General features: G+C 38.6%; 2 protein-coding genes across 10 annotated transcripts in view; one reads left to right on the top strand and one right to left on the bottom strand.

The window, feature by feature from the left end:
- Positions 1 to 13,265, bottom strand: part of RGS7 (regulator of G protein signaling 7) — a 650,352-nt gene that overhangs the window by 195,831 nt on the left and 441,256 nt on the right. The gene's annotated exons all lie outside the window — the stretch shown is intronic.
- On the top strand, positions 6,911 to 10,448 carry LOC130849750 (histone acetyltransferase KAT2B-like). The gene has a single exon (XM_057728887.1). It carries the CDS (start codon positions 6,911 to 6,913, stop codon positions 9,395 to 9,397), a length of 2,487 nt encoding a protein of 828 aa, XP_057584870.1. The 3' UTR covers positions 9,398 to 10,448.

The raw sequence follows: 13,265 nt of genomic DNA, 5'->3' as shown, positions 1-13,265 counted from the left end.
TTTCCCCATTGAGAATGATGTTGGCTTTTGGTTTCTCATATATGGCTGTTATTATATTGAGGAAATTTCCTTCTAAGCCCATTTTCTTCAGAGCTTTTATCATAAATGGATGTTGAATTTTGTCAAAAGCTTTTCCTGCATCTATTGAGATGACCATATGGTTTTTATCCTTCAAGTTGTTGATATGATGTACCACGTTGATTGATTTGCATATATTGAAGAATCCTTGCATGCCAGGAATAAACCCCACTTGATCATGGTGTATGATTTTTTTAATGTGCTGTTGGAGTCTATTAGCTAGTATTTTGTTGAGGATTTTTGCATCTATATTCATCAGTGATATTGGCCTATAATTTTCTTTTTATGTGACATCTTTGCCTGGTTTTGGTCTCAGGGTGATGGTGGCCTCGTAGAATGAGTTTGGGAGTGTTCCTCCTTCTGCAATATTTTGGAAGAGTTTGAGAAGGATAGGTGTTAGCTCTTCTTGAAATGTTTGATAGAATTTGCCCGTGAATCCATCTGGCCCTGGGCTTTTGTGTGTTGGGAGATTTGTAATCACTGCCTCAATTTCCGTACTTGTGATTGATCTGTTCATAGTTTCTATTTCTTCCTGGTTCAGTCTTGGAAGATTGTATTTTTCTAAGAATTTATGCATTTCTTCCAGGTTATCCAATTTTTTGGCATGTAGTTGCTCGTAGTAGTCTCTCACGATCTTTTGTACTTCTGAGGTGTCAGTTGTTACTTCTCCTTTTTCATTTCTAATTCTGTTGATTTGCATCTTCTCCCTTTTTTTCTTCATGAGTGTGGCTAATGGTTTATCAATTTTGTTTATCTTCTCAAAGAACCAGCTTTTAGTTTTATTTATTTTTGCTATGGCTTCCTTCGTTTCTTTTTCATTTATTTCTGCTCTGATCTTTATGATTTCTTTCCTTCTGCTCACTTTGGGGTTTCTTTGTTCTTCTTTTTCTCATTGTTTTAGGTGTAAGGTTAGGTTGTTTATTTGATAATTTTGTTGTTTCTTAAGGTAGGACTGTATTGCTATAAACTTCCCTCTTAGAACTGCTTTTGCTGCATCCCATAGGTTTTTGTTGGTTGTGTTTTCATTGTCATTTGCTTCTAGATATTTTTTGATTTCCTCTTTGATTTTTTTAGTGATTTCTGGGTTCTTTAAGAGTGAATTGTCTAGCCTCCATGTGTTTGTATTTTTTGCAGTTTTTTTCCTCTAATTGATATCTAGTCTCATGGTGTTGTGGTCTGAGAAGATGCTTGATATGATTTCAATTTTCTTGAATTTGCTGAGGTTTGATTTGTGACCCAAGATGTGATCTATCCTGGAAAATGTTCCGTGTGCACTTGAGAAGAAGGTGTATTCTGTCATTTTTGGATGGAATGTTCTATAAATATCAATTAAGTTGAGATGGTCTAATGTGTCATTTAAAGCTTGTGTGTCTTTATTGATTTTCTGTTTGGATGATCTGTCCATTTATGTAAGTGGGGTGTTCAAGTCTCCCACTATTATTGTGTTACTGTTGATGTCCCCTTTTATGGCTGTTAGCATTTGCCTTATGTATTGAGGTGCTCCTATGTTGGGGGCATAGATATTTACCATTGTGATATGTTCTTCTTGAATGGATCCCTTGATCATTATGTAGTGTCCTTCCTTGTCTCTTGTAATAGTCTTTACTTTCAAGTCTAATTTGTCTGATATGAGTATTGCTACTCCAGCTTTCTTTTGACTTCCATTTGCATGGAATATCTTTTCCCATCCCTTTCCTTTCAGTCTATATGTATCCCTTGGTCTGAAGTGGGTTTCTTGTAGGCAGCATATAGAAGGGTCTTGTTTTTGTATCCATTCAGCCAGTCTGTGTCTTTTGGTTGGAGCATTTAATCCATTTGCATTTAAGGTGATTATTGACATGTGTGTTCCGATTATCATATTCTTAATTGTTTTGGGTTTGTATTTGTAGGTGTTTTCCTTTTCTTGTGTTTCCTACTTAGAGAAGTTCCTTTAGCAATTGTTGTAAGGCTGGTTTGGTGGTGCTGAATTCTGTTAACTTTTGCTTGTCTGTAAAGCTTTTGATTTCTCCCTCAAATCTGAGTGAGATTCTTGCTGGGTAGAGTATTCTTGGCTGTAGGTTTCTCTCTTTCAGGACTTTCAGTATATCCTGCCATTCCCTTCTGGCCTGCAGAGTTTCTGTAGAAAGGTCAGCTGTTATCCTGATGGGTTTCCCCTTATATGTTATTTGTTGCTCTTCTCTTGCTGCTTTTAAAATTTTGTCTTTGTGTTTAATTGTCATTAGTTTGATTAATATGCGCTTTGGAGTATTTCTTCTTGGGTTTATTCTGTATGGGACTCTCTGTGTTTCTTGGACTTGGTTAATTATTTCCTTTCCCATGTTGGGGAAGTTTTCCAATATAACCTCTTCAAATATTTTCTCAGACCCTTTCTTTTTTTCTTCTTCTTCTGGGATGCCTATGATTTGAATGTTGGTACGCTTAATGTTATCACTGAGGTCTCTGAGACTGTCTTCCATTCTTTGTGTTCTTTTTTCTTTTTCCTGCTCTGTGGCATTTATTTCCCCCATTCTGTCTTCCAACTCACTTATTTGTCCTTCTGCCTCAATCATTCTACTGGTTATACTATCTATAGTATTTTTAATTTCAGTTATTATGTTATCCATTGCTGTTTGTTTGTTCTTTAGTTCTTCTGAGTTCTTATGAACTGTTTCTTGTACTTTATTTTGTTATTGAGATTTTGTATCAATTTTACTATCATTACTCTGAATTCTTTTTCAGACATGTTTCCTATTTCCTCCTCATTTATTTGGTCTTGTGGGTTTTTTTCCTGCTCCTTTGCCTGCATGGTGTTTCTTTGTTTCCTCATGGTAGTCCAAACTTCTGGGGTTGCTTGTCTCGGTGATAAAGGGGTTTATAGAAGACTGTCCAAGCCCCAGACTAATGTCTGAGTGTTGGGTTAAACAAATACTAAGTCTAGGAAACACATACATGCATGAGACACACAATTACTGAATCCATTAGGACATAAGGCTCTGGAAAGACCTGACAGAAGAACCCCAGTATGCTATCAGATATTCAAAGAGAAACCCAACAGAAATTGAAAACCAAAACAGAACAAAACAGAAACAAAAGTAAAAACAAACAAACAAACAAATAACACCTTACACTTACAAACACAAATCCAGGGAGATACTGAAAGCTAGGATCAAATATAAAAAAGAGCTAGAGTACCATCAGACAGAATGGAGATTCTCAGAATGAAATTAGACAATTGCACTAAGAACTAAGATAAAGACAAAAACCTAACATTAAATACCAAGACAGTGTGTCATCTGGAAAATAGAGCAAGGAGTCTGAGCAGATCGATAGTGTTGCTTATATGTTAAGATAAAATAAACTAAAAATGGATGGAAGACAGGGGAACAGAAGATTGTAGTATGCCTGGAAATATGTAAATAAAAAGAAGGGAATAGAAATGTATAAAGGATAGAGATGAAAGGAAGGTAGGAGAGATATATAGTCCATACTACCAAAAACTTAGCTAGAAATAGAAGTATATAAAAAGCCTAAAAGTAAAAATAGAATAAAAAATAGAATAAAAAATGTTATAAAACTTGTAGATCCCTTAGGACTAAGATTGTAATTAATAAAAATACAAACAAACAAAAAAAAAAACTGGAACTGATCCCAGAATGGACCAGTTCAATAGAATTGATACTAATATTTCTGTTTCCTTAGAGTCTCAGCTGTAAGTGTCCTTCTACTTGCCTTGGGTTTTTTTGTATTATTCTGTGACCAGCATAACTTCCTTTATTGTTCATCTGTAAGTGTTGGTGTGTGGGGAGGGAGAGGGTACAATAGTGGCTGCTTCCCCTGGGAGTGAGTGAGCAGTGGTGCTCTGTCGTTTCAGTTGGGCTTGGAGGTGCCTGTTGCAGAGGGGCGCCGGTGGCTCAGGTGTAAACAGAATGTCTCAGAGTTGGGCCTCTCTCTGGGCTTCTCTGTTCTCGGCAGCCTCCCTGCTGCCGGCATTCCAAGGGGTTTTAAGCTAGCCCCGCCTGAGGGCCTGAGGGCCCCTGTTATCCCTGAGTGCCTTAGGTGGCCCACAGGCATCCCTCCACTGCCTGCTGCAGGTGCCAAAAGAGAGAGAGAGGCTATGCCCGCAGCTCTTCCCCGCCCCTCATGAGCCTGAAGCATCCAGCTGCCATCATGGCCGGGGTAGGCACTCCTTGCCACGGACCTCTTCCCTCCCGTCCTCTTGGTCCATCATCTTATTGGCAACAATTTTTCTCACGCTGAACCAGCTCTCTGGTTCCCACGCTCCTGCTCCTGGACCCTCTGTTCAGCTGTGAATCGACGTCTCAGTCCGGGAGCGCTGAGCTGTGGTGTGGACCCTCTGTATGTTTCTCACTCCCTCCCATCTGACACAGCTCAGCTGCTTCACCCTCTTTGAGCCATCATAGATGCCTCCCTACCAGTTATGTCGGGATCTTTGCAGTCCTTTCTGGTGTCTGAGGTCATCTGCTGGTGTTCAGTTGGTTCTCTGTAGGATTTATTGCGTCTTTTGGTGTATTCCCAATGCATCTGTGGAGAGGGATGCATTTCATGTCCCTCTACTTCACTGCCATCTTTTCCAATCAAAAAGTGAAGAAATCTTAACAGAACTTTGGAACATGATCAAATGAAATATTTGCATTTTAGGAATCATGGAAGGAAAAGAGAGAGAAATAGCCAGAAAAATTATTTGAAGAATTAGTAGCTGAAAACTTCCCTAATCTGGGGAAAGAAATAGACATCCAGGTCCAGCAAGCCCAGAGAGTTCTAAGTAAGATGAACTCAAAGAGACACACAATAAGACACAGTATAATTAAAACTGTAAAATTTAAGGATAAAGAGAGTATTCCAAAAGCAGCAAGAGAATAATGACTTGTTACATATGAAAAGAAACCACATAAGGCTGTCAGAGATTTTTCAGCAGAAACTAGGGGCCATCATCAAAAAGTCTATAAACAATAAATGCTGGAGAGGGTGTGGAGAAAAAGGAACCCTCCTGCACTGTTGGTGGGAATGTAAATTGATATAGCCACTATGGAGAACAGTATGGAGGTTCCTTAAAAAACTAAAAATAGAACCACCATATGACCCAGCAATCCCACTCCTGGGAATATGCCCTGAGAAAACCATAATTCAAAAAGATAAATGCACCACAATGTTCACTGCAGCATTATTTACAATAGCCAGGACATGGAAGCAACCTAAATGTCCATCAACAGATGAATGGATAAAGAAGATGTGGCACATATATACAATGGAATATTACCCAGCTATAAAAAGGAAAGAAACTGAGTTATTTGTAGTGAGGTGGATGGACCTAGAGTCTGTCATACAGAATGAAGTAAGTCAGAAAGAGAAAAACAAATACTGTATGCTAACGCATATATATGCAATCTAAAAAAATGGTACTGATGAACCTAGTGGCAGGGCAGGAATAAAGACATAGACATAGAGAACAAATTTGAGGACACAGAGGGGGAAAGGGAGCCTGGGACAAAGTGAGAGAGTAGCACTGACATATATACACTACCAAATGTAAAACAGATAGCTAGTGGGAAGCTGCTGCATAGCACAGGGAAATCAGCTTGGTGCTCTGTGATGACCTAGAGGAGTGGGATAGGGAGGGCAGGAGGGAGGCTCAAGAGGGAGGAGATATGGGGATATATGTATATATACAGCTGATTCCCTTTGTTGTACAGCAGAAACTAACACAACATTGTAAACCACTTATACTCCAATAAAGATGTTAAATAAAAAGAAAAGAAAAGAAAGAAACTATAGGCCAGAAGGGTGTGGATGACATATTCAGAGTGCTTAAGGGAAAATAATTCTAACCAAGAATGTCACTCAGAATTGAAAATGAGATCAAGATTTTTCCCGATAGGCAAAAGCGAAAGGAGTTCATCACCACTAAACCCTCGCTACAGGAAGTATTTTTTTTTTTTATTTATTTATTTTTTGGGGGGGTACACCAGGTTCAATCATCCGTTTTTATACACATATCCCCATCTTCCCTCCCTGAAGTATTATAAAGACTTATTTAAGGTGGAAAGAAATGGCACTAATTAATAATAAGAAACATATGAAAGGGACTTCCTAGATGGTGCAGTGGTTAAGAATCCACCTGCTGATGCAGGGGACACAGGTTCAATCTCTGCTCCAGGAAGATCCCACATGCTGTGGAGCAACTAAGTCCATTTGACACAACTATTGAGCCTGTGCTCTAGAGCCTGTGAGCCACAACTATTGAGCTCATGTGTCACAGCTACTGAAGAACCTGTAGAACCCATGCTCTGCAACAGGAAAAGCCACTGCAATGAGGAGCCCACACACCCCAATGAAGAGGAGCCCCTGCTCACTGCAACTAGAGAAAGCCATGTGCAGCAACGAAGACCCAATGCAGCCAATAAATAAATAAATAAATAAATATATAAATAAATAAATTTATATATAAAAAAGAAACAAACATATAAGAGTAAAAATTTCACTGGTAAAGATAAATACATATTAAAGGAAGTGGATCAATCACTTATAAACCAAGCATAATGGTTAAAAGACAAATAAGTAAAAATAACTAAAATTATAATGATTAATTAAAGGATGCATAAAATCAAACATATAAAATGTGTTAACATTGGTAAAAAGTTTTCCAGTTGGGGGGGGACAGCAAAAAGATAAAATTTTAGAATGTGTTCAAATTTAAGTTATCACCAACTTAAAACTGTCTATTATTTAAACAGGATGTCATACATGAACTTCATAATAACCACAAGAAAAAAATACTTGTAGTAAATACACAAAAGAAAATGAGAGGGCGCCTCCTGCCGTGCTCCGGGGCGGCATGTCCGATGCTGGCGGGGCCGGGCCGGCAGGCGGCGGCGGCGGGGCGGGGGCCGGGCTCGGGGCGCTGCCCCCCCCGCCCCCCGCGCCCCCGCCCCCGCAGGGCTCCCCGGGCGCCGCCGCCGCCGGGGGCTCGGGCGCCTGCGGACCGGCGACTGCGGTGGCGGCGGTGGGCACGGCCGAGGGGCCGGGAGGCGGCGGCTCGGCCCGGATCGCCGTGAAGAAGGCGCAACTGCGCTCCGCTCCGCGGGCCAAGAAACTGGAGAAACTCGGAGTGTACTCCGCCTGCAAGCCTGAGGAATCTTGTAAATGTAATGGCTGGAAAAACCCCAACCCTTCTCCCACTCCCCCGAGAGCCGACCTGCAGCAAATAATCGTCAGTCTGACGGAATCCTGCCGGAGTTGTAGCCATGCCCTCGCCGCTCATGTTTCCCACCTGGAGAATGTGTCAGAGGAAGAAATGAACAGACTCCTGGGAATCGTGTTGGATGTGGAATATCTCTTTACCTGTGTCCACAAGGAAGAAGATGCAGATACCAAAGAAGTTTATTTCTACCTATTCAAGCTCTTGAGAAAGTCTATTTTACAAAGAGGAAAACCTGTGGTTGAAGGTTCTTTGGAGAAGAAACCTCCGTTTGAGAAACCTAGTATAGAACAGGGTGTGAACAACTTTGTACAGTACAAATTTAGTCACCTGCCATCCAAAGAAAGGCAAACAATAGTTGAGTTGGCAAAAATGTTCCTGAACCGCATCAGCTATTGGCACCTGGAGGCGCCATCTCAACGAAGACTGCGATCTCCCAACGAGGATGTTTCTGGATACAAGGAGAACTACACAAGGTGGCTGTGTTACTGCAATGTGCCCCAGTTCTGTGACAGTCTGCCCCGGTACGAGACCGCCCAGGTGTTCGGGGGAACCCTGCTCCGCTCCGTCTTCACTGTGATGAGGCGACAGCTCCTGGAACAGGCGAGGCAGGAAAAGGACAAACTGCCACTCGAGAAACGAACTCTGATCCTCACCCATTTCCCCAAGTTTCTGTCCATGTTAGAAGAAGAAGTTTATAGTCAAAACTCTCCCATCTGGGATCAGGATTTTCTCTCAGCTTCTTCCAGAACCAGCCAGCTAGGAATCCAAACAGTTATCAGTCCACCTCCTGTGGTCGGGACAATTTCCTACAATTCAAACTCAGCTTCCCTTGAGCAGCAGAATAGTGGGAGCAACAGTCCTTCCTGTAAAGGTGCTTCTGGGCTTGAGGTAAACCCAGGAGAAAAGAGGAAAATGAACGACTCTCATGTTTTGGAGGAGGCCAAGAAACCCCGCGTGATGGGCGATATTCCACTGGAACTAATCCACGAGGTCATGTCCACCATCACAGATCCTGCAGCGATGCTCGGGCCAGAGACCAATTTTCTGTCAGCGCACTCAGCCAGGGACGAAGCGGCAAGGCTGGAGGAACGCAGGGGTGTGATTGAATTTCACGTGGTGGGCAATTCTCTGAACCAGAAGCCCAATAAGAAGATTCTGATGTGGCTGGTGGGGCTGCAGAACGTGTTCTCCCACCAGCTGCCCCGGATGCCAAAGGAGTATATCACACGGCTAGTCTTCGACCCGAAACACAAAACCCTTGCTTTAATTAAAGACGGTCGTGTTATTGGTGGTATCTGCTTCCGAATGTTCCCGTCCCAAGGATTCACAGAGATTGTTTTCTGTGCCGTAACCTCGAATGAGCAAGTCAAGGGCTATGGGACACACCTGATGAACCATTTGAAGGAATATCACACAAAACATGACATCCTCAACTTCCTCACCTATGCAGATGAATATGCAATTGGATATTTCAAGAAGCAGGGTTTCTCCAAAGAAATTAAAATCCCTAAAACCAAATATGTTGGCTACATCAAGGATTATGAAGGAGCCACTTTAATGGGATGTGAGCTAAACCCACGGATCCCATATACGGAATTTTCTGTCATCATTAAAAAGCAGAAGGAGATCATTAAAAAGCTGATAGAAAGAAAACAAGCCCAGATTCGGAAAGTCTACTCTGGACTTTCCTGTTTTAAAGATGGAGTCCGGCAGATCCCGATAGAAAGCATTCCTGGAATTCGAGAGACAGGCTGGAAACCGAGTGGAAAAGAGAAAAGTAAAGAGCCCAAAGACCCCGACCAGCTATACAGCACGCTCAAGAGCATCCTCCAGCAGGTGAAGAGCCATCAAAGCGCTTGGCCCTTCATGGAACCCGTGAAGAGAACAGAAGCTCCGGGATATTATGAAGTTATAAGGTTCCCCATGGATCTGAAAACCATGAGCGAACGCCTCAAGAATAGGTACTACGTGTCTAAGAAATTATTCATGGCAGACTTACAGCGAGTCTTTACCAATTGCAAAGAGTACAACCCCCCTGAGAGTGAATACTACAAATGTGCCAATATCCTGGAGAAATTCTTCTTCAGTAAAATTAAGGAAGCTGGATTAATTGACAAGTGATATTTTTTTCCCCTCTGCTTCTTAGAAACTCATCAAGCAGTGTGCCTATAAGCATGGTTTAGTTTTACAAAGAATTGGACATAATGTATTGAAGATACTTGTAATAATTAGCACTTTTAAAAAACAAACAGAAAACCTCCTCTTAGCTTTTCAGATATGTATTTAAATTGAAGTCATAGAACATTTTTATTTTATGGAATAGATTTTAATCTATTTACTACTATTAATGTCAATTCTCTATGGCATGTCCATTAGCTGAATATTCAATAATAGATGATCAGGGGTTTCCTCAAAACTTGTATATGGGGAAATTGCACATAGTACCAGGATTTGGGGGAATGCAGAAAATTTTCAGACCGTGAATGTTTCCACTTTTTTCTAATGGAATGTGAGAGTTTATTTTTATTTTATTCTGAAGGACTTTAAAGGAAGGGATACATGATAAAAAGCCCGTAAAAGGTGAAATATGTGATGTGTGAAGTCTCATGGTAGACTTTTTATATATATTTTTAAAAAATACTCATCTAGGTGAGGTGCTTTGAGCAGTTCTGAAAAATGCAGTTCCAGAAAAGCAACTGCTTTGATTCCTAAGGAAGAAATTCTAAATAATGCAAACTTTTTTTTATAAGCATCTGGGTTTTTGATAATTCTGTCTACCTACAACAAACTTGTGAGTGCATAACCACTATTTTAATAATTATTTTCTCTACACAAGTGTGTAATACTATATCTGACTTCGCTTATGCAGGCCATAAGTTCCAGAAGGCAATTTCCTGGACCACAAAGGCATCCATTTGAAAACACTTGCGATTGACTCAACATACGTTAATAAAAAAAGATGTATCATCAAAATATGTATCAAATTTAGTGAATCCTTGTTCCATAGATAAGGATTTATTTCCCTTTTTCTACAGTACACACAACCCCACTGATAATGTATTTATGAACATTTTTCCTTTTGCATCTCCAGGTTATATTCATTGTTGGAGATGAATTAAATTACCACCAAGATTTGCTGTCAGTATTTTAATGCCTACGTTGGTATATATACCCAGGGCAATGATATCCCACTAAAATCCATCATACAGCCTTATTAACCTGTCTTGGGATTCCAGCTCAGTGCTTGGATTTATCTCCTGATTAACACTACATTGAAATGTGGGACGCCTGCCATCCCAACTCTGGGAGAACCAACTCATACAAAACAAACGAAGGCCATCTTGATGGTCTCGACACTAATTTTTATGATACAAATTTATAAACTGATTTTTGTAAAGGACTAGGTTTTAAAAGTGTATTTAACTTGATGTTTTCTATCAGCATAAAATAATTGAAATGATCATTTGATAGACATTAAACACAGTTGCCAGAGATAATCTGCACAAAAGAAAAAACCCCGCAGGTGGCTGTGAAGTTGGAAGGATTGTTTTTCATATGTAGGATATATTCAGAATGCTCACAACTGAGAAATGCCTCAACTTTTTAAAGTATAAGAAACCACCTTTGAGTGGCATCTAAATTTCCAATGAAGAAGGATGATACAGTTTGGGTTAAGTATCTTGGACTGGTTTTACACAGTGCTTTGTACTGGATCTGCTGAACCTGGCCAGCTTGGTATCCTGTGAAAGTTTGTTATTTTCTGGGTAGACATTCTTATAGAGTATTGTCTTTAAAATCAGATTGTCTCTTCTATATGGAAAGCATTTTTATGTTTTCTAATTTAAAAATTAATATTTTCTTATAGATATTGTGCAATAAAGCTGAAGTAGGATGTGTGGTTTTTGCAAATGCTTTAACAGCGGATAAAATTTTACATTTGTAAAATTAAAAAAAAAAAAGAAAATGAGAAAAGAATCTCAACATAATCCTAAAGAAAATCAACAAAACACAAGCGAAGAGAAAAAGGGGAAAAGAAAGGAACTGAGAGTAAGTACAAAAACAGCCAGTAAACAATAAACAAACTGGCAAAAATACATGATTATCAATACTTATTTTAAATGTAAATGGACTAAATTCAATAATCAAAAGACACAGACTAGCTGAATAGATTAAAATGCAAGACCCATGTATATGTTGCCTACAAGAGAGTCACTTCAGAGGAAAGCACACACATGGACTTAAAGTGAAGGGATGTAAAAGGATATTTCATGTAGATGGAAATGAAAAGAAAGCAAGAGTAGCTATACTCATAACATACAAAATAGGCTTTAAACAAAAACTATAATAAAAGACAAAGAAGAATATTACATAATGATAAAGGGTCAATTCAGCAAGAACATACAACTTTTGTAAATGTATATGAACCCAACAGAGGAGCACCAAGATATATAAAACAAATATTAATGTACTTAAATTGAGAAATTGAAAGCAATACAGCAATAGTAGGAGACTTTAATACCCCACTTAGATCAATGCATAGATCATCTAGACAAAATAAGGAAACAGTGGACGTAAGTGACATATTACATTGTATACTTAAGAGATATGTACATTTTGATATATATATTCCATCTCAAAGCAGCAGAATACATATTCTTCTCAAGTGCATATGGAACAATATCCAGGATAGATAACTTGTTAACTTGTAAAAGCAAGTCTCAAGTAATTAAAAAAGACTGCAATTATGTCAAGCATCTTCTTTGACCATAATTGCATGAAACTAAAAAACAATCACAAGGAAAAAAAGAGAAAAAACATAAAAAATGGACATTAAATAAAATGCTACTGAAGCATCAATGGATAATTGAAGAAATCAAAAGGAGAAAAAAAATACCTAAAGACAAATGGAAACATAAATATGACATACCAAAGTCTATGAAATGCAGAAAAGCAGTTCAAAGAGAATTTCATAGCAAAGAATCCTACCTCAAAACAATAAAATCTCAAATAACAATCTAACTTTACACCTAAAGGAACTATAAAAAGAAAAAACAACAGCAAAATTAGTAGAATACATGAAATAATAAAGATTAGAGTGGAAATAAATGAAGTAGAGACAAAAAAAAATAACCATAGAAAACATCAATCTTTTTGAAAAGATAAACAAAATCAACAAAGTAGCTAGACTAACCAAGAGAAAAAGAGAGAGGACTGAAATGAAACAAAGTCAGAAGGCAAAAAGGAGAATTTACAACTGACACTACAGAAAAACAAAGAATAAGGACTGCTACAAACAATTATATGCCAACAAATTGGACAGTCTAGAAGAAATGGATAAATTTTTAGACACATGCAATCTTCTAAGACTAAACCACAAAGAAAAAGAAAATCTTAGTAGACTGATTACTAGTAAGGAAATTAAAAGAGTAATTAAAAAATCTCCCAACAAACAAAAGTCCACAACCAGTAGATATTACTGGTGAATTCTACAAAACACTCAAAGATTTAATATCTATCCTTCTTAAATTCATCCAAAAAATTGAAGAGATGGGAAACCTTCCAAACACATTTCATAAAGCTAGCATTACTCTGATACCAAATTAGACAAGGACATCACACACACAAAAAGTTACAGTCCAAAATCCTTAGTAAACATAGAAACAAAAATTCTCAACAAAATTCAGCAAACTAAATCCATCAATATATTAAAAGAATCATATACCCTAATAAAGTGGAATTTATTCCAGGGATGCAAGGATAATTCAACATCTGTAAACTAATCAATGTGATACATCTTATTAACAAAATGGATAAAAGTCATATAATCATCTTGATTTTTGCAGAAAAACATTTGACAAAATTCAATATCAATTTATGAAAAAATGCTCAAGTAAATGGGTATTGAGGCAATGTACCACAGCATAATAAAGTTTATATATGACAAACCCACAATTAATATCACACTAAACATTGAAAAGCTCAAAACTTT

Source organism: Hippopotamus amphibius, chromosome 3 (genome assembly GCF_030028045.1).
Source record: "Hippopotamus amphibius kiboko isolate mHipAmp2 chromosome 3, mHipAmp2.hap2, whole genome shotgun sequence".
NCBI lineage: Eukaryota > Metazoa > Chordata > Mammalia > Artiodactyla > Hippopotamidae > Hippopotamus > Hippopotamus amphibius.
This window is presented reverse-complemented; position numbering and strand designations above follow the sequence as displayed.

Coding starts and splice junctions, on each gene's coding strand:
- LOC130849750 (XM_057728887.1), top strand. CDS start 6,911: ATGTCCGATGCTGGCGGGGCCGGGCCGGCAGGCGGCGGCGGCGGGGCG.